Source organism: Puma concolor, chromosome A2 (assembly GCF_028749965.1).
Source record: "Puma concolor isolate L17-30 chromosome A2, mPumCon1.1.hap2, whole genome shotgun sequence".
Lineage (NCBI taxonomy): Eukaryota > Metazoa > Chordata > Mammalia > Carnivora > Felidae > Puma > Puma concolor.
In genome coordinates this window covers 39,100,373-39,128,139 of record NC_141668.1, presented here as the reverse complement: position 1 = coordinate 39,128,139, position 27,767 = coordinate 39,100,373, and the positions used below count along the sequence as shown (strand labels likewise).

General features: G+C 39.7%; 1 protein-coding gene across 4 annotated transcripts in view; it reads right to left on the bottom strand.

Annotated features, from left to right (window-relative positions):
- The window catches only part of DOCK4 (dedicator of cytokinesis 4), a 434,929-nt gene that overhangs the window by 212,204 nt on the left and 194,958 nt on the right, over positions 1 to 27,767 (bottom strand). For all 4 annotated transcript variants that reach the window (XM_086692336.1, XM_086692356.1, XM_086692348.1 and 1 more), the window contains exons 5-8: positions 27,084 to 27,180; positions 22,231 to 22,379; positions 15,309 to 15,393; positions 7,682 to 7,833 (exon numbers count right to left, since the gene is read on the bottom strand). In XM_086692336.1, coding sequence (XP_086548462.1) covers positions 7,682 to 7,833; positions 15,309 to 15,393; positions 22,231 to 22,379; positions 27,084 to 27,180 — 483 coding nt within the window. The remainder of the gene's footprint in view (positions 1 to 7,681; positions 7,834 to 15,308; positions 15,394 to 22,230; positions 22,380 to 27,083; positions 27,181 to 27,767) is intronic.

The window sequence follows — 27,767 nt, the reverse complement described above, 5'->3', positions numbered from 1 at the left end:
TCTGGGCTGAATAACTATGCTCTTTGACAGCTGCCTTCTGGAAGCTCTTGAAAAATTTTCCCGGTAACTGAATTTTTCAAAACAAAACAAAACAAAACAAAACAAAACAAAACTCCACTTCTTTAATTTCCTTAAAAAAATGAAACGGCTAGTATTAGATCACATCTGCCTCTGAAGAGACCTATCGGAAGCTACAGTTTTAATTTTTTTTTATTTTCCTCATCATTATGCTAGATTCCCAATCTGCTCATTCTTTTCCAACTCTGAGGTTTCAGTCGCCAACTCCCATCACCTGCTTCTGATCCCTACTTCCTGAACACCTCTGGCAAAAGCTGGGTAACCCGGGAGCAAGCATGCACTACCGCTTTCAGACGTCTCTCTTTGGAGGGGTCTCACCACACTCAACAATTCAATTACTCCTCTCCATCTAGTTTCCTATCACGCTTCTGCTCAGAGTCCACCTACCTTGTTCCTGTAACTCACTTTCAGCCCCCAATTTCCTTTCATCCTCTCTTTTGCTCCCCAATGATAGCGGACATTATTTTCCAACGTTACCTATAAAAGGTCAAGGCCACACACCCAGTCGCTCCTTTCCATCTCAACATCTTCTGTCCATTTTCTGCCCTCACCTCTCTTCCTTCCACGTCAGAAGGAGTGCCCTTCCTCTCAAAGTAGAGTCCTTCACTTGCATCCTGAATCCCTTCTGCCACTTGCTCCTTTGAATCATCCCATACTGCTGATGCACAACAGTTCCTCCCATGTACTTGTGTAACGAGTGAATGAATGAACAGGTAAACGGTTAGAAGGAACATGCCATTCACAGAAGGTTTCACAGAACTGTTCCATTTCCTCACCTTTGAGAGGGCAAACCAGTCCTAATTCCGAGTTTCTGAGAAGCTGATCCTAACGAAGACACAAGACTTTCCTTGAGCATATAAGGTACTTCCTCTCGCAGAATCCTTATTAATCTTCTAAAAGCTGCTGTTTTGCTTTATATATAAGTCAAAGGTTATACTTTAAAGGTAATATTATGATACACGTGTTATAGAATACTGAATGTCTTAGACCGCAGGAAAACATTTCCTCCTAAGTTTTGTCAAATATATTATGAAGAATATTATTTTCAGTTTATGTAAACGTAGGAATATTATTCTAGGCAGAATGGAATCCAGACTATTCACACAACTAGCGACTAGACCAGACTAATAAACCAGTCTTCTTCAAAGAGACTGTAAAACATGCTTGCTCTCATTGCTTTTTTGCCTACAGGCATAAAACATCTGAAGCAGATGATTTATTAACAATACACACTATACTGCTAAAAGTTAAACCAAGAACCCATATACCTACCACAGGGAATCCACAACCACTAAATTTCATCACACTAATTCCACCTATCCCTTTATTCTTTTTTTATTTTTTATGCCCCCCACCCCCCCCACCCCATGTGAAGTATTTTAAAGCAAATCACATCCCTGATGCCATTCTCCCTGTTTACTATTAAGTCTCTCTGAATCTTACCTAACCATAACAGTATGTACCTAAAAAAAATCAACAAGAATTCTTTGTAAAATGTCAAGAATTCAAGACCAAACACCATGTATCATTTCTGGTTATGTTAAACTGTATTTCCTATTTTGGTTTTTGAAAATCATAATCTTTATAGCCAATATTTACTGACCAATTACAAGTGCCAAGCATTATGCTAAGAAGTATATCTATTATCTCATTTAATCCTCAAATAGTCCCAAGAGGAAAGTGCTATTATCATCTTCATTTAGCAGACAGTTAACAACCGTAAGAGACACGAACTAACTTACCCAGGTTGATGCAGCTACGGAATTAAAAACCCAGGATTTGGACCCAGACCCTCTGACACCAGAACTGAGCCACTTACATACCATATAGTGGTGCCTTCACCACTATACAGGAAGATATGTGTCTTGAGGATGAACATAAATTCAGATCTGTTTCATAGTCCTATATGAATCCATATAAGAAACCTGTGCCTCACCAATAATATTCACTACTTACCTTTTTCTTAAGTGACAGAATTAGAATGATATACTAAAAAAGAAGGTGACTGTGGGCAGTATAAATTTTACATGGAGTGAAGCATTTCAAGGAAAATGGAGAGTTTACATGTATGATTGTAGGAAAAATACAGAACTTCAGGAAAGAATGTGAACAAGGTACCAACAGAAAGTAAATTTTATCTTAATTTCATTACTATGAGAAGACTTGGAATTTAGTCATCAGAGTAAGACTTTCCAGAAGTACTACTCTGCCGCTATTTTCTCAAGTAAAAGCCATGCCAGCAGTGTGCATGCATGAGCAGTCTTGTACTAAGCTAAGTACCCATGTGTGGCACTGAGACCCTATTAAATATATTCTCTGATGAGAATGAAATACAGTAATAGATTAGTCCTGAAACAAATTTACAGCTTTAATTAATGAAGCCTTACAGTACACCAGTAAACAAAGTAATGAAAGTTACAAAGGGAAGTAGTCAGCCAGTGAGCTATGTCATATTCATTGGCCCATGTAATTTATAGTCTGTTATAGATTAAGTGACACATGTCCATACAGGGAAGGTATGAATGAATACACATATGCATCGCTGTACAGCCTACGGAAAATATAAATGCTAGGAGTATTTCTGCCACCAAACTGTTCAACACCCAATTTCAAATGCCAGCCAGAGGAGACACATTTGCGGCATATAATGTTAAGTGGTTTGATTTCTTTATATATACATATACATATATATACATGTAAATTTATATATGTATATTTGTATTTATATATAAATATATTTATGTGTGTATATATATGTATATCCTGATATTCCCAATCCTGCAGTTCAGTTTATGCACATCATTACACTTTCCTTTCTCCCTGTCACTGGTCCATGGCTCATCTCCCCACCTTCAGTCTCAAACCAGTCTCCTGATGTCTCCAAAGGGACACTGATCTAGCAATTACTTCCCCTCTCCCCTGAGTGTAACCTCTCCTTTGTTAGGGGATCCTTCCTGTCAATGGAGCTCAAGTCTCTCCCACTCCAGGTTCTTAAAAAAAGAACCAAACCCTCAACACACCCCTTACTACACACTGGTGAGTAAACCTTGGTTGAAAAAGAAAAGGGAATATGATAAATACTGAAGAAGATGAGAATAGCGGTTAAGAGTACTGACACCCGATGAGGCTACAAGTTAAAATACCAGCTGTGTCGCCTCGCACAAGTTACTTATTACCCCGGGGCCTCACTTTCCCCATCCATAAAAAAATGGGGATATTAAAAGTCCCTACCTTAGAGAGTTGTTACAAGGGATAAACAGATATTTTTAAAAGAGCTTAGAACAGTGCCTGGCACATCATAAGCATTATATGTTTTGTTAAATAAATAGAGAAGAAGAAATAAAATAAAATAAAAAAAAATAAAGTTACAGATAATATCTAGGGAAATGACTCCCTGACTTTTCCAGCTATCCCCCGTGGACTGGGGAAATGACAAACTTGCAACCAGATAGATTCACTCCAAAAGCATTTTACTCATATAAAACTAGATTTTTCAAACTCTTTTTTTTTTTTTTTTTTTACTAATTATGTTTTACAGTGCTATATCATATCAAGACTGTACAAAACTCAACTAAATAAAAGTGTGTTCTATTTGCTGAGAGTCCAATGCAGCTTTATCTGCAGGCTTCTCCGGGTCGGTGCTGTCACACAGACAAATGAGGAAAGGAAACTGGAAAAGAAGTACAGGGTCGGTGTACGTTAGCAAGATGGTGTCAGAAATAGACAAAATCTTTACGGATGCTTACAGCAAGAGTTGGATGCCACACGCATCAGACGCCTAACATTCTGGGGTCCCTTCAGGTAAAATTAACCGGCTTCCTAAGTATGGCCCAACTTCAGTGACAATTTAAGATTGTTTTTGGAAAACGTACCCTTCGGTTTTGAGGAGATACCATGTGTGCCATTGTTCCACTGAGTGAACCAGAAGGGGACCATTTTCACACATTGTCTCCTTTTGCATTTGACGTCTCCAAGTACCGCTATGACTTTTATCACTGGCATACGGGGTGAGCCAATGCTACTTCGCTTTTCTTTGAGTATTTTGAGGACTCAATTCAGAAAACCAATTTCTGGAGCACAGAGTATTTGTGAGGCCCTCTGCCTAGATCTAGTATTATCATTATCAGTAATTTATAACAACCTATTATTAATACTATCAGTCTCTGGAGTTCTAACTCTGGCCAGTAAAATCCTGCTCAACTATGGAAACTTTCAGGTAAATACTGAAGCCCTTGAGGACTGAGGCCCACAGGGTAGAGTGGGACAGACTGCCAGCTTGTAGCTCAGCTTTGCCTCCTGCCGGGTCTATAAGCTTAGACCAGTTACCTACCCTGTCTGTGCCTTGGTTCACTCCCTATAAAATCAGTGCTGGTAATATTTTTAAAGCATTTAGAAAGAAGTCTGGAAAATGGATAGTGTTCAATAAATGCTGGCTGTTTGCTTCTTGGAGGAGGAAAGTTAAAACAAAAGAAGAAAAAAAAAAGTCCTAACCAGTTGTCTGCCTTGTGGCAGAAATAAACATCTACCTCTCATCATCACTCCTCTCCAGGCTTTGCACATGTCAGTCACTCTAGTTACACCGGGACAAGGTAACTTCCTGTGATTAATAGTCAGGATAATGCTGTCAGATTACACTTAAAATGTGTTTTATTTTTTGTAAATTAGAGCACTAATGATCTTCTTTAACAACAAAAGCATTCACTTAAACATACCATCTTTTGTCTATGGGCTTTCATTACTTGCGCTGGACTTTGAACTCAGAAAAGGAAAAATAAAAATCAAATGACCTAGTTTCCTCAAAAGAGAAATACAAAAAAATCTAAGAGGAAAAGAGAGAGGGGGGAAAAAAAAGGTGAAACGAGACTTGTGAAACTTAACAACCAGCTACGATATATGGATTTTATATGGATCTTATAAGTTACAACCTCCTTATTTGGAATTTGTAAAACTACATTTATGAGTCAATATGGGAATACTGAATACTGCCTGGATATGGATATCTGATGATAAGGAAATATTCATTTCTTAGTGATTTCTTTAGAGTTCTGCTTTTTAGGGCTATACCCCAAAATATTTACATACAAAAATAAAAGGATATCGAGGACTTGCCTCCAAGTAATCTGGGGGCAAAGAAGAGGACCAGAAAGAGGTGTGGTTAAAACAAGACCCAGCCTGAGATGATCACTGTTGAAGCTGAAGGCAGGTACACGTGTACAATACTATTCTACTGTTTCACGTCTGAAATTTTATTAAAAAAAAAAAAAAAGAAAGAAAGCTTTACAAGACATGCATGTTGATTTTAAAATACCATACATCCCATACTGCATCCATTGTTGGGCCTAAGAAGAAACACAAGGAAGTCTCACAGTCATATATTACCTTTCTGATACCCTTTCCTGAGAAGATGTGAATACTTTACACTCATTAGCTATGCTGGGAGCAATGAAGGAAGCCAGACCTGTCACCGGTTTCAAGATGAAGGAAAGGACAGAGGTGAGTGAAGAGGTCAGGGAAGTAGCAGTCAACTGGGAAGACGACAATCACGTCCAGTCTTCAGATCTGTGCACCCTAAGGCCTCTTCAAGAGTTAATGGTGATATTGCCCTGTGCCATCAATGGAACCGAAGCCACTCACAGCAAGGTTTTAGAAGCTCCTTAAAAGAACAATCACTACGCTGCCCAAGGCCTCGGAAAGCCAAGCAAATAAACATGAGACTGTTTTAACACCTACTAAGCACATATTTTCATTCTTACTCATTTCTTTGCAGATCATCTTTACGGTGATTATGAATTTGGGAGGTGAGAGCCAACAGCCAAACTCAGTAAGTAGAAGCAATGAAGAAGGATTTAGGCTTGATTTCTTCTAGGGTCATTACCTCTCAGGTGGTTTATTAGAGGCGTGCGTGTGACAGAAGAAAGGGGAGGGGAAGAGGAAGAATGGGCAAAGGGAGAAGGGGGAGGCCGGCACACGTCACAGACTAAGAAAAAGGTCCAGCTCCTGGTCTGAACTTGGGGACTGCAAAAACATATTCTGAGGCTCCTGTACCCAGGTTATTTTCCTACTTTCACCAAGTAAACAGGAACAAAACAAGGGGAATTCTGTCAATTCCCGACGAAACCACGAGACCAGCCAATATTAATCTTAAATTAAATTAATGCACTTCCTATAGTAATGCAATGTGAACATCAGTGGCCAAGGGGAATTTGTAGTCCTCAAAACCTTAGCCTAATAAGCCTGAGCAAAAGAGTGACCTCATGCCTCCCTTTTACATTCTCACTGTTTGTTAACTATTTTAGAGACAACATATTATACAATGTTATGAGGAACTTGTTAAACTACCTGGAAAAACCAAGCTAAGACAGACTTCAATATGTTAGCAAGTATTATCTCTAAATAATCTTCCCTATTTCTAAAGCAAGTGCTAAGCTGTAACTTGGATCTGTTTTTCAAGACTTTTTTTCTTCCCTTTTTAGTACTGCTGGTTTGTGAAGGGGGAAAAGTTTTCTAACTCACTGATTCATTTCCTCCAAAAGTATGTAAAGCAGATTTTGAAACTATTATCACAGTTATTTACACATCTCATAAACTCTGTCCTTTCTACCCCAAAATGCTATCTTTAAATTGTATGGATATAGAAAAGTCCTCTTACTAGTAGGTAATGATTAACATATAAAATAATTCACCAAAGATTTTATGGCTATAAATGCATTAAAAGTAAACTTCACACATATTGCTTAGGAAAAAAATATTTTTTTACCAGGAAAAAATACTCCAGAATTACTGTGTGTTTATAAGACAATATATGTGGCTCAGAGTTACTTAAAACTGTCAGCATTTATTAAGCATAATTTTTAAAAAATATGGTAAAGTTGGGTCATTATGTATGATTTGTGTGATATGATTTAAATTATAAATTAAAATTTTTAAGGTAAAAGATGGGGTGCATTGTGTTCAGCTTTTAAACAAATCTAAAAGATTTGAAAACACAAAAAAGTCTCAACAAGGGTTGAGGCCTTTGAAAGACAACCAAAATATTCACTATAGGTTTCTCCTATATATTGAAAACTTGCCCTTAGAAAAGACTCTGAGAACTTAGAAAGAAAAAAAAAGTATGTGAAACTGTTTACTATTTCACAGCTCTAAAACTCTAATGGGAAGGCTTCCAAGTATTTACGTCTTTCTCAATATTACCCGATACAGATAGGATAAGAATAATGTAATTGTTTAGTGAAATTTTCAAAAATAAAACTCGTTGAGCCTGATAATAAAACATAGTTAAGATTACGTGTTCTTTGCATTATCAGTACCAAGTAACTCAAATAACAGACCTGATATCAATGCCATACTTTCATTTAGTAATAATTATCATGGTTCTAGAGCCTTTTTGAGTTTTTCAAAGAACTTCTATAGGCATCACACATCTAACTTTCATGGGAACCTCCAGAGGGTAGGCAAGCTTAGAAATTCACACAGTTCTACAAATGAGAAAATTGTGGCTGACAGAGTTAAAGTATGCAACGTCATATATCCCAAAGCTTGCCAATTACAAATACTCACCATTCCAACATTAAAACATTTAAGGCAGGTTTTCATGTGCCGTTACCTGATTGGCCGATTCTCTTTACTGTCAAACAGAGAGAAGATGACCTCAAGCTCCTCTCCCAGGTTAGAACACATGAGGCTCTTCATTTGCACAAAGAGGTGGTGATTGCTGGCCTGTACTGGAGTATCTTTCTTCCGATGTCGGTGCTCCATCTGAAGGACACCCCCAACAACAAGAACATGATAAGCATGGACTGAAGAAAACAATGTGACCCAAAAACTAGATAGCTACAGTATGATTAAGTTGTCCTGTGCCATCATTTTTTTTTCCTGTGGGTTTGGCATCTATTTGGATGTTACATTCCAAATTTTCTTCCAACTCCTAAAATAAGAAACCATGAAGTTTCCAGACCATTAAGGAATCTTGCTTTAATAATTTGGTTTTTAATCATTAATGTTAAAAGGATACCAACTTGGGGCACCTAGGTGGCTCAGTTAGTTAAGACTCCGACTTTGGCTCAGGTCATGATCTCATGGATTGTGGGTTCAAGCCCCACAATGGGTTTTGGGCTGACATTGTGGAGCCTGCTTGGGATTCTCTCTCTCTCTCTCTCTCTCTCTCTCTCTCTCTCTCTCTGTCTCTCTGTCTCTCTCTCTCCCTCTCCCTTGTCTGCCCCTCCCCCACTTGCACTTTCTTGCTCTCTCAAAATAAATAAGCTTTACCAAAAAAAAAGAAAAAAAAAGATACCAACTTATTGAGTAGATTTATGAAGTAAGAAGTTCAAAAGATTCTACTGTTCCCTTATCAGCTTCCAAGGTGAGAACAAATTACTAGTCATCTTTAAAACGGCAGACTAGGGGCGCCTGGGTGGCGCAGTCAGTTGAGCGTCCGACTTCAGCCAGGTCACGATCTCGCGGTCTGTGAGTTCGAGCCCCGCGTCGGGCTCTGGGCTGATGGCTCAGAGCCTGGAGCCTGTTTCCGATTCTGTGTCTCCCTCTCTCTCTGCCCCTCCCCCGTTCATGCTCTGTCTCTCTCTGTCCCAAAAATAAATAAACGTTGAAAAAAAAAATTAAAAAAAAAAAATAAAATAAAACGGCAGACTAGAAGTGCCTGGGTGGCTCAGTCAGTTAAGTGTCTGACCTTGGCTCAGGTCATGATCTTGCAGTCTGTGAGTTCGAGCCCCGCATCAGGTTCTGTGCTGACAGCTCAGAGCCTGGAGCCTGCTCCAGATTCTGTGTTTCCCTCTCTCTCTCTGACCCACCCTCCTCAAAAATAAATAAACATTATCAAATTCTTTTTGAAAACCAGACTAAATCTGTCTGGTCATTTCACTGATGGCAGTTCAACAATGCAACTGTCACTTCACATCTGTCATAGTTCAAAGTCCTTTTATGTATACTCAATTGCAAAATTGTGGTAGTTTTCTGAGACATGCTGTGGCAAGTGATATTCAATCACTAGAGCAAGAAGATATTTCTAACTTGCAGTGGAGCTATATGGAGGCAGACTGGGAAAGTCAGGGAGATGTCTAAGGGGAAGAGCAGCATCCATATCCATCTCATTTCTGCCCTCAATATGGCTACATGGGCTACACTTGGGAGGCAGAATCAGAAGTGGGAAATAATACAAAATAAAGGAGGAAAGGATTCACCCGTGGTTTCAGGGGTGAAGAGAACATGCGGGTGATCATTCAGGCAACACATACTTGTTAAATGTCTATTATGTGCCAAGCACTGGGAACACACTGATGAGGAAAACCAGAAATAGCCCCTACCTTCACAGATCTTATCTACCAGAGGGAACAGACATCAGCAAAATCATCCCACATACAGATGGAAAAATACACTGTGATGAATGGAAGGGAAGAACCAGATTATCATGAACATCTATAAGGAAGCAATCTGCCTTTGCATCCGGGCAGTCAGAGGAGGCGTCTTTAGACAGTGATACTTTGGCCAAGAGCCAAAGAATGAGCCGGGCCGAAGAACCATCTCGGACAGTGCTTCTCAGACTATGTAGAGAAAAAAACCAGCTTATTCTCCCCTCAATCTACTATAAACAGATACTTTTTGTTTCTAAACCTTTACTCACCATTTTTGTACTTGGACCAACTACAAACAGTTCATGGTCCAGCTAGTTCATGGACCACCTTTGAGGAGAACTGATTCAGGGTAAGAGCATGGGGAAAACATACACAAACACTTGTGTATTCACAGAACAGGTGCTAAGAATGTGGAGGACTTTTGCTTTCCTAACAAAGACTTACTAATGACCACCTCTTTTGGGTGACCTGACAATTAAAAAAAAAAAAAAACAGCTCAGGAATTAACTCCATAGTAATGAGGTAATATCCTTTGCTTATGGTTAAGGTACATAATTCTGTACATTAGTTATCCTTTTATGTTTCTTAGTTCAACAAGTGCTGACTGACCAACATTTGAAAGGAAAAATATGCCATCTAAACTTACAGTTGTAAATGTAACAATGAAATTACCATGATTTTTTCATGCTTTTATCTTTAATTTGAACTACTCAAAAAGTAAACAGTTTAAAAACCCAATTAACCAAATGCATCTGTAATCACTGTATACTCAACAGGTACAATGGACGTCTCTCTGTGAAAGTGAAGTTAAGTACACTTTCTTGTAAAGTGCACCTCAGCATTGTTATGTGTTAGTCATAATTGCTAGAAAAAGCTTCCTGCAGAGAAATATTCTATCAGTAAAAAAAAAAAAAAAAAAGGCATAAGCATTGTTTTCTGAGAAGGCTGCTCTATATTGCTCTTTCAAAATTCTTTTTCAACAGAGCAAAAGAAGCATCATACATTCACATAACTGCATCTCTTTAACTCACAGAGAGCCTTTTTATTTTCTGAAAAATGCTAACTATCTACTGGTATACTTAAAAGTTCAGGGTAATACCGCACCAAGTACCGTGAACAAATGAATGACTACCAAAGACTAGAGTGGGAAAAACAGGCATAAAAAAACCTTATTTAAATAAAGGACCTCAAGGAGTTGTCTGTTCTTCAAATAGCACAGAGTCCCTAGCATCAGTCATGACATTCACTAAAAACTAAGCCCTGGCAGGGGGGGAGGGGGGGAAAGCTCCTTTACTCATGCAAGGAATTCAATATATCTAGATCAGTGGTTCTCAACCTTGGCTGCACTTTAGAATCACCAAGAGAGCTTTTAAAAAATACTTATGCATAGGACCTATCCCAGAACAATTAAATTAGAATTTCTAGGGGATGGGGGAGCCAAGAGAGTGATAGTTTTAAAAGCTCCCCGGGTGATTCTAATGTGCAATGAGGGTTGAAAACTATTGATTGAGATCATATGCTAAGACATGCAAATCACAGCTGACTGAAAAATGCATTGTTGCATCTTCTGTGCAGTTACTGCCTTGCAACCTTGGATCTTTGCATGCATGCTTGTAATAAGCCTGCCTGCTTCCACCCTGATTATGCACATGTGACATGTGTCCTCACAAATTGCACTAAAGTCCCCCCTCTCTTCACCCACCACTGTTCCAGGTCTGGAAGAGATTTGGACTTAAGTAGGTTATGATTATTTATCTCTTGGAAACTCACTACTATGGAGAAATGCTAAAAATATCTCTGTGAAAATAGTATTACAAAAACAAAATTAAAAAGGCATGTTCACACATCAAGGGCGATAATTTGGCAGTTGTAATAAACAGACAAAAATCCATCTCAGAAATAATTTATGGTTAAAAGGCACCTATCAGTTACTCTAAATGTGCTTACAGTTTAACCAGATTTTTGATTAGGAAAGAAAAAGATTCATTCCAAAGATTTATTTAAGGTATGCAAATTTTGTGTCCTCATATAATGTATAAATTACTGGGTGAATGGTCTATACCATGGTTTTTCAACTTCAGCATTACTGATAATTTGGGCAGGATATTTCTGTGTTGTGGGGCTGTCCTGGGTTTTGTGGGATGTTTAGCAGCTTTTTCTGACCTCTACCCACCAGCACTCTCCTCACCCCCATCCCACCTCATCTCCATTTGTGACAACCAAAAATGTCTCCAGACATTGACAAATGTCCCCTGCTCTCTGAGAACCACTGGTCTATACACTAAGGATCACAAAGCAAGCAGCTAACATGATCTTATAAAACCAAGAAAGGTTCATAAAAAGATACTCTGCATGCACAGTTAACCAGAGAATCTAGCTACGGTTCTCTTTATTTATAGAAGTATTGAGATCTGGCCTTTGGCGGAAAACCAAAAGTTCCAAGTGGACATATGTTAACACTGTGAGGTTTAGCATGTGCTAACTGCTTAGATGAACATAATCGGGTGAGAAGGGTCTGCTAATGGGCTATCAAAAACCTAAAGCAAGACTCCCCCCCCCCCACCCCAATGATAATGTATGGATTTAGTAAGGTGCAAACACTTGTGTTTCAAATAGAACATGGAGAAGACATTTAAAAGACAACAAACAACCTCTACTGTATGCCAAGGCCCTTGATCCCTAAGAGACAATAAACAACAACAACAACAACAACAACAACAAAAAGGGTTTGGTGGTGATACCTGCAAAATTCTTCCTGGTAAGGAAGTCACTCACTCTATGTTACCTGCAGGAAAAGACCAGTGCTATGGAAAATGTGAAGTATTGCTACCCAGGATATAAACAGAAACCTGAAGCTTGAAGGTAACATGTCCTTCTGAAGTTTATAATAATTTGCATTTTTCTTGGGCTATTGTTTGCTTTAGAAACAGTAAAATACAACCACTACTGGGAGAAATTTCATGTAAAATCACAAATGAAGAGTTTGGGCTAGGTTTTGAGGCATTAAAAATGAAAAACACCCTCGAATGGTGGTCACTGCTCATCAGCAGCAGTCTCTTCCACCTGTGGCAGTCATTGCTGGTCCATCCCAGTCCAGGTAAGACCCTAGGGTCCTATCAACATAGCACTCCTGGCACCACCACTAACAAATTAGAATGTTGAAAGAGAAGAAGTCAATTTGCCATCCCGTATAAGACACAAAATGAAAGGAACAAAGATACAATTACACACACACACAGAATCAAACTAGAAAAAATAAAATGTATTTGCCTAAGACATTATTAGTTGCTTATCAAATATTTGATATTCCTAGCTAAATGTGGAGATGTGACTAGTATGATCTGGCCAGTGAAATGGAACTGCAAATGTTGTGTGGAATTTCCAGCAAAGCTCCCTTCAAGTTGTTGAACTGAGCAGAACCTACCTCTTTTCTACTGCTGGAGAGTGGACGTAATGGCTACAGCCCTTGCAGCTATATTATACATTCAAGTATCCTTGATGACGGAAGCCAAGTACTTTATAGAGAAAAATAAGAGCCTGTATCACTTTTGACACCATGAAAGCACATACAAGCCCAGAACTTCCTGCCTGTTGGCTTGTATATTGTGAGAAAGAAAGAAATTTGTATTATGTCGAAGCTTCTATTATTTATTTCATTGGCCACAGCCAGATCTAGTCTTAACATTTACCATATAAGGTATCAATTATTCTTGCCACTTTGCCTAATAAGGATGAAATAAAGGTGAACGAAGCATGAAAATCAACTAAATGCTTAGGTGCTCTGGCAACATTAACTGCCAAGGAAAGGTATTTTACATGCATTTCTTATTTAATCTTCATAACAAATATGGTAAGAATTATTTCCTTACTTAATAGACGAAGAAATTGAAGTTTTGAGAGAGAGACTAAGCAATCAGCTCAAGACCACAGATCTGGTAAAGGGAAGAGAAAAAATTCACATCTACTTTTTTGGATCTATACCCACTGGTCTTTTCATAATACCATAACAACCTCAAAAATAGTGTGAGTGATTGCTTATTAAGTACAAAGCACTGTACAAGACTATCTTGGGCATAACAGATGAAGTATAAGACAGTGCCCACTCTGAAGAAACTTCAAATTGAGTGAGATTAAAAAACAGAAGTGAGAGACAAATTTGATGCTTAATGAGTCAAATAAAACAACTAAAATAAAGATGTCTCATTAAAGGATACGACTGGCAAATCAATTAAACTCATTTTACTTGTTATACAAGCTAAGAATTCGTGATAATTTTACCTTGGAAAACTCTTATTTTGTCTCCTTCCTCTTTCGCTGCCTCCCTCCAATTAACCTTTAACTGTGTTTTTGCTACGTACCCAATATTCTGCTTAGCACTGATGCCACAAACTTCCTGCTTCTTGACTCGCAAAGGTCAAGGTGTACCACCTTTGGCACAAAGGTGTGCCACATGAGACATCACTCTCAAGAAGCTCAATGTGAAGGAAATTCTCTACAAAAAAAGAGAACTAATTCCAACTGATATAATAAAGTGTAGATACTCCAAACAGATGAGCGACTAAGGAAAAAAAGTGGCACAAGAATTGCTTTCTATGATCAGACATAAGCCCTAATGGGCTTACTGATGATTTTTCCTCTCATTTTTCAGATACAGATAATCTCAGGCGAAGAAAATCCCAATATTCTGTGAAGAATATTGTAAGCTTGGGAAGCTATCCAAAAGAGGCAGGATCTTGCAAAAGGTACTCCTTTGAGCATCACTGTAAGATGCGTGGAGCTTTAGCCTTTGAAAGCCCTTCCCGAACACATTTTTCTTTTACTGGGGGTTTTAAAAGGGCCTAGTTAATATCAAGAGATTAGTTAATTTTTTATGCAAGTATTAAGAATAAAAGGCTAGGGGTGCCAGGGAGGCTCGGTCGGTTGGGCATCCAACTCTTGATTTCAGCTCAGGTCATGATCTCATGGTTCAGGGGTTCGAGCCCCACATCAGGTTCTGCATTGATGGTGCGGAGCCTGCTTGGGCTTCTTTCTCTCTCTCTCTCTCTCTCTGCCCCTCCCCTCTGTCTCTCTCTCTCAAAATAAACATTTTCAAAATGCAAATAATGCTCTATGTATAAATGAATAAATGTTCTATGTATAAATGAATAAAAAATGCCCTCTCTCACTCTCTCTCAAAATAAATAAATAAACACTGAAAAAAAAAGAATACAAGGCTAAATACAAGGTTGATTGGACTAGATTTGGGGAATCTAGATGCCAAGTAAATAAGTGAACCTTAACCTACCATGTAACTAGAAGAAAACTCAAGTCACAGGTGATTCCATGGTGGGCAATATGATCAAATATCTTAGGATTATTACCAGACTTTAGCACTTAAGATGGATTAGGGTCTAGGAGGGGTGGGGGTGACACCAGCAGTTGGAGACAATGGAGGAGACACTTTCTATGGTATTTGGGCATAGTGGTAATGGGAGGACCGAGTGGGGTAACATGTTGGGGATCAATAACTGGATGTCATTAGTCACAGCCCTGTTGTGAAACACACAGATAAATATGTATGACTTGCAGGCATTTCACTAGATTAATGAAAGCTACAAAGATGTGCAAAAGAACTTAAAACTTCTTTAGTTTTACTTCCCAGTATTTAAATGTTGAGAGCTCAGCAGAGCACATCATGTGATTCTCAAACAGGGAAAGTACCTCGGTGTTTTAACTTGGGGCATGGTCACCTCAGCTCTCAATTCTCTACTTGCTCCAAATTAAACTTGGAACATCCTGTTCTTACAAAATCAATCAAGTACGAAGAGTGCCATGGAAACCACAAAATTAGCAGTGAGGTTATGAGCCAAGGTTTCCTGTACCTACCAATCGGTAGAGCTCTGTAATGCTGATGTCCTCTGGGTCCACCATCGCATACTCCTTCCTAGGCACCAGGTCCAGTCCCAGTTGTCTAGAAAACACATTGCAAAAGTTTGGGGGAAATGTTATTTCTACAGAATATATTTAAAAAATCATCATTTTTACTGTATCACCCTGAAATTAGATATGTCACCCACCATGCTTCTTTCTCTCATACTTTTTACCTTGTATTAACTTGTTACTGCAGATGAAGTATCTAGCATAGCTAAGTTGGCCCTGGACATAATTTGAGAAACACAAGATGACAAAGGCAGGTAAATCAGGGGAATGGACTGGCACCAGAGGCCTTGATGCTGTGTGGTGGGGAGCCATGAGCACCCTACAAACTATCACCACAGGAACCATTCCACCTTGGACTGGGATAGAAACAAGAACAAGGCATAATTTTGTTCTAGAAACTGGAGTTGAGAAGAGGGGAGGTTGGCCTTTAGGACTATACTCGGCACTAAAATACCTAGTCATATCCAGAGCTAACATATTTCTAATGTGGATCTCTGGCAACACGCGTGCAGTCCTCAGTTACAGCGAGTTCTGGGGTCAGTTATTAGGAGAAACTCAGGAAAGGCAGGGGAGAGGAATTAAGGCAGCATAGTTTTAGGCCTGGGGCGGCAAAACAGTTTGATCTCTTGTGTTAGGTGACCGCACGTGGCTTACTGGGCTGAGAAGTGTTCTAAGATTATACATCCAGCCTCAGCAGGACCAAGGATTTGTGATGTCCTACCAAAGAGAGAGGAAAGGAAGTATAACTGCCAGTTTCCCTCTGGTGACCTCGGTTAACATATTGGTCCCCAGGGACACCACTTTACTACACTGATATCAACGGTCTATCATTCTATTCCTCTACTTAACCAACCACGACCATCCCAAAGGTACCATGATGGCTTTGCAATGCCCTCGAGATCAAGGTCAAGATACTGTGTCTCCCCTAGGCTCCCATCAGTTACCCCATTCCAGGTCTCACATGTAATTCTTGGAGGATAATTTGATCTCTGTCCCTTTCACAACATTATTCTAACATGGATGTCTTCCGCCATGGCTTTTCCAGTTACGAAACCACAGCTTCTCACTTGTGTGTTAAAAAAAGAAAAAAAAACGGGGCGCCTGGGTGGCGCAGTCGGTTAAGCGTCTGACTTCAGCCAGGTCACGATCTCGCGGTCCGTGAGTTCGAGCCCCGCGTCGGGCTCTGGGCTGATGGCTCGGAGCCTGGAGCCTGTTTCCGATTCTGTGTCTCCCTCTCTCTCTGCCCCTCCCCCGTTCATGCTCTGTCTCTCTCTGTCCCAAAAATAAATAAAAAACGTTGAAAAAAAAATTTAAAAAAAGAAAAAAAAAAAGGGAAAAATCCTGAAATTCTGTACCTTCCCCCAAAAGTCAATGGAGGTTTCATGAGTAGAATTTATTAGTTCTGCACTAACTTCAAACCAGGCACTGACCCAGCTACCCTGAGGGACAGTTGTTCTCAAGATTATACATCTGTGACCTTCTTGATGGCACTAGTTGTCTTAGACATGAAAAAAAGTTTGATTTTTTTTTCAATTATGTTTCTCTTTGAGGAACTTAAAAAACACACTCCCATTCTCTAATTTTTGTTGAACTTTCAAATCACAAACAGCACTATGATTGATTCTTAAAATAACCATGTCTCCCTGTTATGGACTGAATATGTCCTCCCAAAATGTTTTTGTAGGAGTCCAATAAGACCAACCCCATAATGACTATATTTGGAGACATGGACTATAAAGAGGTAACGCATGTTACGTGAGGTCCCAAGGGTGGGGTCCTAATCCAATAGGACTGGTGTTCTCATAAGAAGAATACACAGATTTCTCTCTCTAGGCAGGTACAGAGGATAGGTCATGTGAGGACACAGCAAAAAGGCAGCTGTCTGCAAGCCGGTAAGAAAGCCCTCACCAGAAGCTGAAATTGCTGGCACCTTAAACATGGACTTCTAGCATCCAGAATTGTGAGGAAATACATGTGTGGTTTAGGCCACCCAGTCTATGGTATTTTGTTATGGCGGCCCTAGCATACTAACACAGCCCCCTTGGTAGACCTCACCAGGGGTTCTGAGAGGGTCTCTTTCCCATTCGCTACCTGCTCCCAAGAGAGAACCACTGCACTACAATGTTAAGGCATCGTTTGACACCAGGTCAGTATTGCTGAGGAAAGATTATCTAGCAAAGGAAAGAAGATTTATGACCACATATGAATCATGCCACCTACCTCACCCACAACTCCTATGAGAAACTGTCCCACCCGTATTCTTTGCTGGGAGGCACGCAGAAGACCTGAGGCTGTCTAGTCATCTGACCATCTCCCCTTCCCAAGCAACACCTGACTGGCTGACACATAGGCGCCTGACCTGCAGACAAATAACCCTTGGGCTGGCCAGTAGCTTTAAGAGGCTGGTATAAAATGCTCAGTCTAAAGAGGAATAATAGATACTGGCTTTCAATGAGATTCCTTCTTTGAGTATTTGGACCTAGAAATTCAGAGCATCAGCCATGTGACATGAGGAAGAAAAGATATGTGAAGAGCAGCTGCTACATCACTATAGAATGAATAAAGACCAACTCGAGCTGCACAGGTTCTGGAGCAGGTATGAAGTCCAGAAACCTCCTGGGCTTTGGGCCCCAGAAGTCTGTAACCTGCAAGTCTCTTTCTCTCATAAGGCTTTGGATGTTGAACTTCTGGCTTCCTGGAGTCCCAGCTATGTGAATAGAGTTTTATCTGTTTCTATTTTGTTTTGTTAATTCCTAGGTATATCCTTAGAATAATTCTCCGGGGAGCCCGGGTGGCTCAGTCGGTTGAGCATCCGACTTCAGCTCCAGTCATGATCTCGCAGTTTATGAGTTCGAGCCTCATTGTCGGGCTCTGTGCTGACAGCTCAGAGCCTGGAGCCTGCTTCAGATTCTGTGTCTCCCCCTCTCTCTGCCCCTTCCCTGCTCGTGCTCTGTGTCTCTCTGTCTCTCAATAATAAATAAATGTTAAAAAAAATTTTTTTTAAAAGAGTAATTCTCCCACTGTTTGGTTTCTTAGCTCACAGAACAGGATCGGGGTAGGGCTTTAAAACCTCTAAGAAGGGAGTGCCTAGGTGGCTCAGTCGGTTGAGTGTCCAACTTTGGCTCAGGTCATGAGCTCACAGTTCTTGGGTTCGAGCTCCATGTTGGGCTTTGCATGGACAGCATGGAACCTGCTTCGAGTTCTCTGTCTCCCTCTCTCTCTGCCCCTCCCCTACTCATGCTCTCGCTCTCTCTCACCCTCTCTCTCTCTCATAAACATTTAAAAAAAAACTTTAAAAACAATAAAAAGAAATGAGGCAAAGTGGGAAGGGAGAAAATGGAAAAAGAACTCTCAGAATACAGGAAACCAGAGTGGGGAGGGGAGGGTCAAGTTCTATATCAATGCAGTCATTAAATTGTTCCTGGACATCAGGAAAGAAGGAGGAATGGATTCTCCCTCCCATATGATCTTAGCAGGAAAGTCAAAGGACAGCACAGGATGCTATGGGGAACAAAAACAGGTACGTTATTTTAACTCTGATGCCTCCAGGTGAGAACACTTCTTTTCATGGCCCTGTTAGGGAATAAAATGAGTATCTCCTCCTCCTCTTCTCAAGCATCCCATATCCTAAGGGCTTCCCTTTACCACTCTTCAGCAGTGTGATAGATAACTTGAGATTGAACATTCTTTTTTGTTTTTCCTGAAAGGAGACAGAAGTTTACTGAATATACCACAAGGGAGTGGCAGGCAGGCCAGCAAACGAGAGGCTGTCCACCAAGATCGAACATTCTTAACTTGTGTTCATCCAGAGATCTACATGCTGACATATAATTTTGTAGGACAGTATGATCTAGCTTAACATTGAATAGAATTATCTGAATTTGCTTTTCATTTAGCACTATTCAATAAGAAAACTAATTTATACTTATAAGAATAAGGTAAATGCACAATCTGTGCGCTGTAAATTGTTTTTAAATAACTGCTCAAAGAAAATAAAATGAGACCTCAGAAAATTCATGAATTTGAGGATGAGCTATATAAATTATATTGCTCGTTTTCATGCATCCATGTTTTACCAACTTACCATAAATTAGCCACAGAACTGCCCAAAGTACAAGCTGGAACTTACGTGAGTCAAAACTGAGTCATGATTCAGTCATAATTAACGTTTTTCCCTCTGTCATCATCTTTCTTCCTAAAACTGAAAAAGTATCATCTTCTTGCCTGCTCTACATTTCCAAGTTATTTTTGATAAACTACTTCATCCAACTTTCTTCCTATTTACAAACTACTTTTTAAACTTAGACCACCATAATGACTAAGAGCCAATATAATTCAGTGAAAACTCAAAGTTTTTTTCAAAATAAAAAAAGAAACACATGATAGACAGTATGGGTCCCCTTCCAGCAACCATTAGATCTACCCTGCCCGGGCTGCCTCATCTCACAACACAAGACAGAAGGCTCAGCACAAATGGCTGCCAAGCTCTGTTCCTCAGGAAACGTTATGTGTTTGGAATCATGTTGCCCTGGAGCGAAAAGACCCTTGCACCTTATCGAGTTCAACCTACTCCTTCCATGGATGAAGAAAGTAAAGTCAAGAAGGGCTCAGGAATTGGCCTCACGTCTTAAAAAAGCAGCGTTCCTAGTTCAGTGTCTTGTTGCCATTCCACACCTCGGGTTGTTTACACCCCACAGGAATGAATCTCCTAGAGATAAATAAATTAGGGCTACCATACTGGTCATCTGTAAAAAGGCTGAATGGCACATCTTGCTCAACAAAACAGCAGAAGGACTCTGGGTGAGAATGAGATTTAAAATGTGTTAGGAGGTTCATATGTTCATACCTATATTAGGTCATATCTTGGCAGAATCAAAAGTGAATTCTGAGGGGTGCCTGGGTGGCTCAGTCAGTTGAGTGTCTGACTCCTGGTTTCAGTTTCAGGTCATGATCCCAGGATCGTGGGATCAAGCCCCTAGTCGGGCTCTGCGCTGACAGCGTGGAACCTGCTTAGGATTCTCTCTCTCTGCCCCTCCCCCACTGTGCATGTATGCTCTCTCTCAAAATAAATAAATAAACATTTTTTAAAAAGATGTTGGCAAGGAGAAAGGGGAACACTTTTGCACTCCTGGTAGGAATGCAAACTGGTGCAGTCATTCTGGAAAACAGTATGGAATTTCCTCAAAAAATTACAAATAGAACTATCCTATGAGCCAGCAATTGCACTACTATGTATTTACGCAAAGGATACAGGAGTGCTGATTCAAAAGGGCACATGCACCCCAATGTTTATAGCAGCACTACTGACAATAGCCAAATTATGGAAAGAACACAAATGTCCATCAACTGACGAATGGATAAAGAAGATGTGGTGTGTATGTATATATGTGTGTATATATATATATATATATATATATATATATATATATATATATATATATTGGAATACCACTCAGCAATCAAAAAGAATGAAATCTTGCCATTTGCAACAACATGGATGGAGCCAGAGTATATTATGCTAAGCGAAATAAGTTAGCCAGCCAGAGAAAGGTAAATATTATGTGATTTCACTCAGATGTGGAATTTAAGAAACAAAACAGATGAACATAGGGGAAGGGAAGGAAAAATAAGATAAAAACAGAGGGAGGCAAACCATAAGAGACTCTTAAACGTAGAGAACAAACTGAGGGTTGCTGGAGGCGTGTTGGGTGGGGGATGGGCTAAATGGGTGATGGGCATGAAGGAGGGTACTCGGGATAAGCACTGGGTGTTATATGTAAGCAGTGAATAGATGAATTCTACTCCTGAAATCATTATTACACTATATGTTAAATAACTTGGTTTTAAATAAAATTTGAAAATTAAAAGTAAAAATAAAAAAGAATAATTAAGAAAAAGTGGCTTCTGATAAAATAATTTCCTATGCTCAGAGAAAAAAAGCACACTAGTTTCAAATCAGTTTTTCCAGATTCAGTAAGAAGCAAATTTATCTGTGGTATATGCCCGGCCATTTTCTCCCTTTCTGCCTGCCTTTCTTTCATTCTGTAGTCCTAAGATCCTTTCAAGGTCCAAACAGCAAATGGGGACTTGGGGAGAGGAAAGGAAGGAGGACATGATCAAATATGACATTGAGGGATCTTTTAACTTCTTTCAACAAGCCTAGGATCACAGTCAAAGCTTATTCTAATTTCTCACTCACATATTAACATTCATACTTAGTATTAGTACAACATGAGCCTTGATTAGAGCTTTAAGTGATGAGATTTACCACAGTGCTTGGCTGTTATTTTAGATTAGTCACTTAGAGTTTTATTTAAAAGTAAATCTTGGTCTGCTTTTTACGGAGTTCTCCCAAGCAGCTCCTCAAAGAGCCTAATATATACACACAGGCAGAATTAGGGCAATAATGAATGCCCCACCGGTGCACCTGTTTTAAGACTTTTAATGGGAGCTGTTAGCATTAGTGTCTCCCTCCAGATTACTCTGGTGACATATTACCATGGTACGGAAGTGGTATATATTAAAAGCAAATACACATGCCAAACCCAAAGCCTATTTTTAAATAAGACCTATTTAGCAGAAGCCATATCTGGTTGATCCCTGTAAACATTTCATATTCCGTGAGCACATGCATGCCATCTGACCTCACAGGGCACTAGAGAACAAACAACTTCCTGTCACCCTTACCAGCCCTAGAGGATGCGGTGCTCAGCTCTACCAGTGACAGTCTGCACTAAGCACACAAACGGAAAAAAGCTGAAAAAGCCCCATATGGTGTTTTCTGGAGATACTACCAAGTAGTGGCTCACACCTAAGTGGCATCTGTCACCAGAGACACCCTCCATCCCCCGTGATGGACAGTACTCACTCATTGCCCCAGTCCAGGCGGGCAGTAATGTGGCGCTTCACATCCTTCATCCGGTCATGGGTCAGATGGCCCACCAGCACCTGCCGCCGCAGATCCAGGATTTCATTCATGATGTGCCACAGCCGGTGGAAGAGATCGCCTTCATTTCTCTGGGAAGGACAAAAATGTGGAATCGGTGGTCAGTCCCCATAGTGAGTTGTGAGGTAGCCGTGGAGGAAAGGGAAGGCTAATTCCTGCTTATTACCCTCTCTGCGCTTGACAGATTCTCTGTCAACAGACACCTCTCCCCTCGTGTTGTCAATTACATTTGCCACTCTACACGCTTTCATCCAGGTTCACGATGCTGCTCTTCTGCCCAAGAGTGTACCTCACTTCTAAGACTCCCCAGCACAGACAGCGTCCTCACTACACCTCTGTACCCGGAGTCTGCACACCCTGTCTCCCCTTCCATCTCAAACTCTGTAGCTCTCTCCCAATTCTATGTCCTTCAAGGCTCCACCTGAATTCCACTTCTGTCAGGAATCTTCCCTGATAACTTTTGCCCATGTTCTCATCCCCCTTCTCTGAACTGGCTGCATACAATTAAGGCCAATTCAGAGGAAAATACTGTTTCCTAATTATTTCTTGCATGTTGCTCTTAATGTTTACTGTATTTCCCATCATAAGCTGGGTACACCGAGGGCTCTCAGACTCATTCACTGCTACTCTCTGGTCACTAGTCAGACCTCTAAAAAAAAATGGTGTTTTCCCTCTTACTTGTTAAACATTCATGTAGATTCAAGATATTCTCCCCTGAGAAATTCATTAAGCAAGGCGGCTTAATGTAAGGAAGATGGGTTAAACTCCTGGCTTCAAATCCTGGTTTGCTACTTACTAGTTTTATAGGCCTTGCGAGTGTGTTTTGTCATCTGTGAAACAGAGACAGTATGATCTCCCCATAAGGTTGTTTTGTGGATTGGAGACAATGTTTGTGAAGAGAGCAGTACAGCACAGTGACGCAGAGCACAGATTCGGGAGCCCAACTCATTAACCTGCATTCCAGCTTTGCCATTTTCTGGCTGAAAAACCTTTGGCAATTAACCTCTTTGTGTGTATTTTCTTATCTGTAGAAGGAGTATCATAATAACTACCTGGTAGGGTCACAGTAAAGATTAATGAGTTCATATGCTAAAACTGTGAGAATAATGCCTGGCTTAGAATAAATATCACGTAAACGTTGGCCGTTATTAATATGGCTTGGTCCAGAATAAGCCCTCTACAAATATTGTGTCTTTACCAAAAGCTACTCTACATCTCTTACCCATGCGCTTAGGGCAAAAACCATTTCTCAATATCTGCCCTTCATCTTTCTTAACCAGAAGCTATGCTTTAACTTTCGACTAAAACATTAATACAGGACATTAAAGTATTGAGATTTTCATATATCTGAAGTTCTCTACAGTGATAAACTTCTAGAACTATCAAAGTTCTGTGTGATGGGTAGGTACAGAGGCTCAGTCAGAACACATTTTTCTAATTTTATTTAAAAAAAATCATGACATGTCTTCTGCCTTATCAATACTTGCTGACTTAAAGTGTTTTAATGTACTGTGCAGGTTAAACAAATGTGCTGGCGAAACACGAAGCATTCTCCATAATACTATCCCTGGTCTTCTGAGATACAAATAATCACACTCCTAACTCCTAAAGCACTCCATTGAGCTTGCTCTTCTATTCTCACTCTTTACTCATGTAATACACACCCATACAAGTCATTAAAGAGACACTGTAATGCAATCTTCTAGTAATTCACTGCTCAGTGTCTGTGTTTTCCACGTGGTGTAAGCTCCCAACCACAGACACTGTGTCTGTCTTGGGCAGCCCCAGCCGCTGGAGAATGAATGAAAAAATAATGTGATTTATAGGAGGTCATATACTGTGGATCCTGAGAGGTAGATTCTGTTTAGGTCATGGGAAACAATCAGGTAAGATCAGGAAAACCTTGAGGATGTCAGTGGTCACGAGGAAAGGTCCACTAGAGTCAAAGAAAGTACATAAGGAAGATATAAAATAAGTCAAGTCTTGTGCAGGAAAATGGAGAGGCAGCTCCCTCTTGAAGTGACTGTCACAGGGTGAGAGTCACCTTCCCTGCTCTTGGGGAAGGTGTTTTGTAGTCATGCAGCAGGATGGGCTTAATTTTCTAATGATGTCCCCTTTAGTACCTAAGGTTAAGAGAACGCTAAGATGAGAAGGAAGCTGGTTCCCTCAGAAAAATGAAAACCAGCTGGTCAGCTCTCCCTTTAGGAAAACAGACATACCTCAGCCCTGAGCAGCAAAGCTGCTCTCCTAATGTGTGGAACCAGTACCTATCTGGTCTGGCAGCTAGTCATAAAATGATGATTCTTGAAAAACTGGACAGTTATGAAGACTATTTAGAAACATCAAAAATCCTCTTGATTTAACAGTAAATGAAAAGGGTAGGGTAAAATATTAAACACCTGGAACAAAAGATTATCTGTAAGTTCCTGCAATGCATCAGAAATGTAGCCAAAACTGAACTGTGGGTATTGTAGTGTTTTAGAGAATGGGGAAGTTCTCATTTGCCTCAAAATGAAAAGAGCATAGGTTCTGGGGCAGCAGATCTACCTTCAGACTCAAGTTTCACCAGTTAGAGTGGGACCCTGAATAGGTTATCTCTGATAAGATTTGGGAATAAAAACAATCTGGCAGAGCCCCAGGGAAGAAAGATATAAAATATTGAGACAAAGGCCTGCACAGAAGTACTTAGTAAAAGATGGCGGCTGTATTTCTCCTAAGGTTTTTGTGGTTACGTTCCTGATATTTTATTAAGTGATATTTTAAAGAATATTATTTAGGCTCTTACCAATGACATTAAAAAGAGCAACTAGCACTTCTTAAGTATTTACCGTGAGCTTTTAAGCTAAATGTTCTACTACTATTAAGTCTATCTCATAAACTGCTTACAATTTACAAGATATTATTATCCTCATCAAACATCTTCCAGTGGAGAATCCGCGTGCCTTAAAAAACACTGGAAAAGAACATGGATGCTCAAGTATGATGAATCTGAACTAAAACATTGGGCTTGAAACACTCTTATCAGGAAAAGAGAAACCAAAAGGCCCAACATAAATAGCCAAGTCAACCCCATGTTCAAGGTCAAAAATCTGCTTTCTCCAGGTTAAACTTCATATTTGTTCCTAACATAACAGACTACCATGCCAGTATCTGGGGGAACTTTTAAATAACTTTCTCTCCATCTCCATTACTCAGGACATTAAAAAGGTGGAAGGTTACTCCTAGAGCTTACAACACAGAGATTTTTTCAAGCCAATCAAGTATGTCCCCAAAATAGATGCCTGCAACCTGAAAACCAGGTAAAAATAGCTAGATAAGGCAGAATCAAGAGGAAATTCAACTTTGTTCCCCACAAGCAGCCTCATAAAAGGGAAAGTGCTGGTGCTCTAGCTCCACAAATGGATGACACTTACACTGCCATTATTTTTATAACTCATACGTTGGGTATTTAAATGATGCAATGACCTGAACATTTCAGATAGTTTCATTTCCACGTTAATATTATGTACAATGTTATGTTAAGTGAAATAATACTTGGATTTTATATTCTTCCTATTAAAAAAAAAAAATCTGAAAGGGAGATCTGCATTTCCTTTGCTGCCTCTCAGCACAGAGCCCCTGAGTTCAGTTATCTTGACTTTGCATTTACCTCATTCCAGCAAAGCTTAGACTGGCATTTCATCTCAGACTGCCCTGTGGATTTTAGTAGTGAGTCCTAAAGCCACCAGCTCTAGGAGGGCATGGTCAGAGAAATCCAACATCAAAAGGGGTTTTATTTTTAAGATTTTCTTGCTTCAGTGAAATATCCTATTGCATTTTATATGTAACAGACAATAAAAACTGTCATTCTGTGCCAATGTCCTTCACTAATTTGGATTTTCCCTTTGACAAGCTGTTTCAAATCATTTTGTCAGGCTAAGTACACCTTTGTATTTTGAACGCATCCCCTCAAATGATTAAGCTGTTCTATAAATGTCTTTGAAAATAAAAGGAGAAATAGCATTCATCTTCCTCAGACATGTTCAGAGACCCAAAGTGAGAGCCCTAGATTCACCTAAGAATCCACACTCGGCCATTTTCCAGCTGCTTGGCTCAGAGCAAGTACTGTACTTCACTCTCTGCCTCATTTTTCTCATTAGTAAGCTGGGAATGATCATGGTCACAATTTCCTTGAGTGGTTGTATGGATTAAATGAGATAGTGCATATAGAGTACTTCTACAGGGTTTGCAACACAGTTAAGCTCTCAATAAAGACAATTTGTTATAATAAGTAAATACGTACATAAAAACATAACCCCCAAACATGGACCCCCCCCCTTGTTTTCAAGAAACATTCCTTTCCCTTATATATTTAGAATATTCTTGTTCATTCTGCCTAAGGAGTCTATCATTTTCAGTACACTTGAATCATTTACAGAAAATTAGAATAAAATGCCACCAATACTCCAATTGCACTGAAAAGGAATTCCTTTTTCTTTGAAGATCAAAAATACTCAGAAAGCCTAACACAAGTTCCATGTAAACCATTCTATTTGATTAGATGCCAGAAAAATCATGTTTTACATTCCTACAGTTTGAATAAGAACTCACAAAACACATGATTAGTGGACACACAGATTACAACAAGACTATGTCTTGTAAGGCTCTGTATCTCCAATTTCTGGAGGAGTACAAGTGCCTCAGAGCAGGTGCTCAATTATTAGTCAGTGCTTACCCTTGTTCAAGTATCCTTAAAACAATTCTCTATCCGAAAAACTATGCCATTAAAAAGTTACCACATAGAGCTGTTTCCACATGGTTCCCCAGTCTCTTAATGTCGATGTCATTTCTGTTATAACAGAGTCTTCAGTGGGAATAACCATTTCAAATTGTCTGTGAAATTAAAAAAGAAAAACAAAGTACGCAGGTCATTATCATTGACAATAATTTTATTTTAAATCCTCTAAAAGATAAAACTAGAAAAGGAAACTGCCTAATTGTTTTGGATTCTGCACACAGTAATCAGGATCTTATCATAGACCTGTGTGAGGGATGTCATGTGGGTTATGGCACTGCAATACCAAAATGACCACCCACTTCATCAATGTCAACTTTGAAGAGTGTGGTAAGAAGCAACATTAACAGAAGAGTTCTGCTCCAGCCACAATTTGACCGCTGAACAACTCATTTAACCTCCCCAAACCCAAAAGCCTTCATGTAACATGAGGTCACCAAGCTCGCATCAACTATGAGATGGCTTTTGCTTTCTAAGCATTATGACCATAGGACTCAAAGACAATGACAGACTTGTTCAATGATCAGGATATTATGTTTCCAAACATGCAAAGTGACTTAGTGTTATAAATATCTACACACTGAGGTACAGATTAAACACTCCCTTGCTCTTCTTTTTAATGTTTATTAATTTCTGAGAGAGTGCGCGAGTAGGGGAGGGGCAGAGAGACAGAGGGAGATAGAGG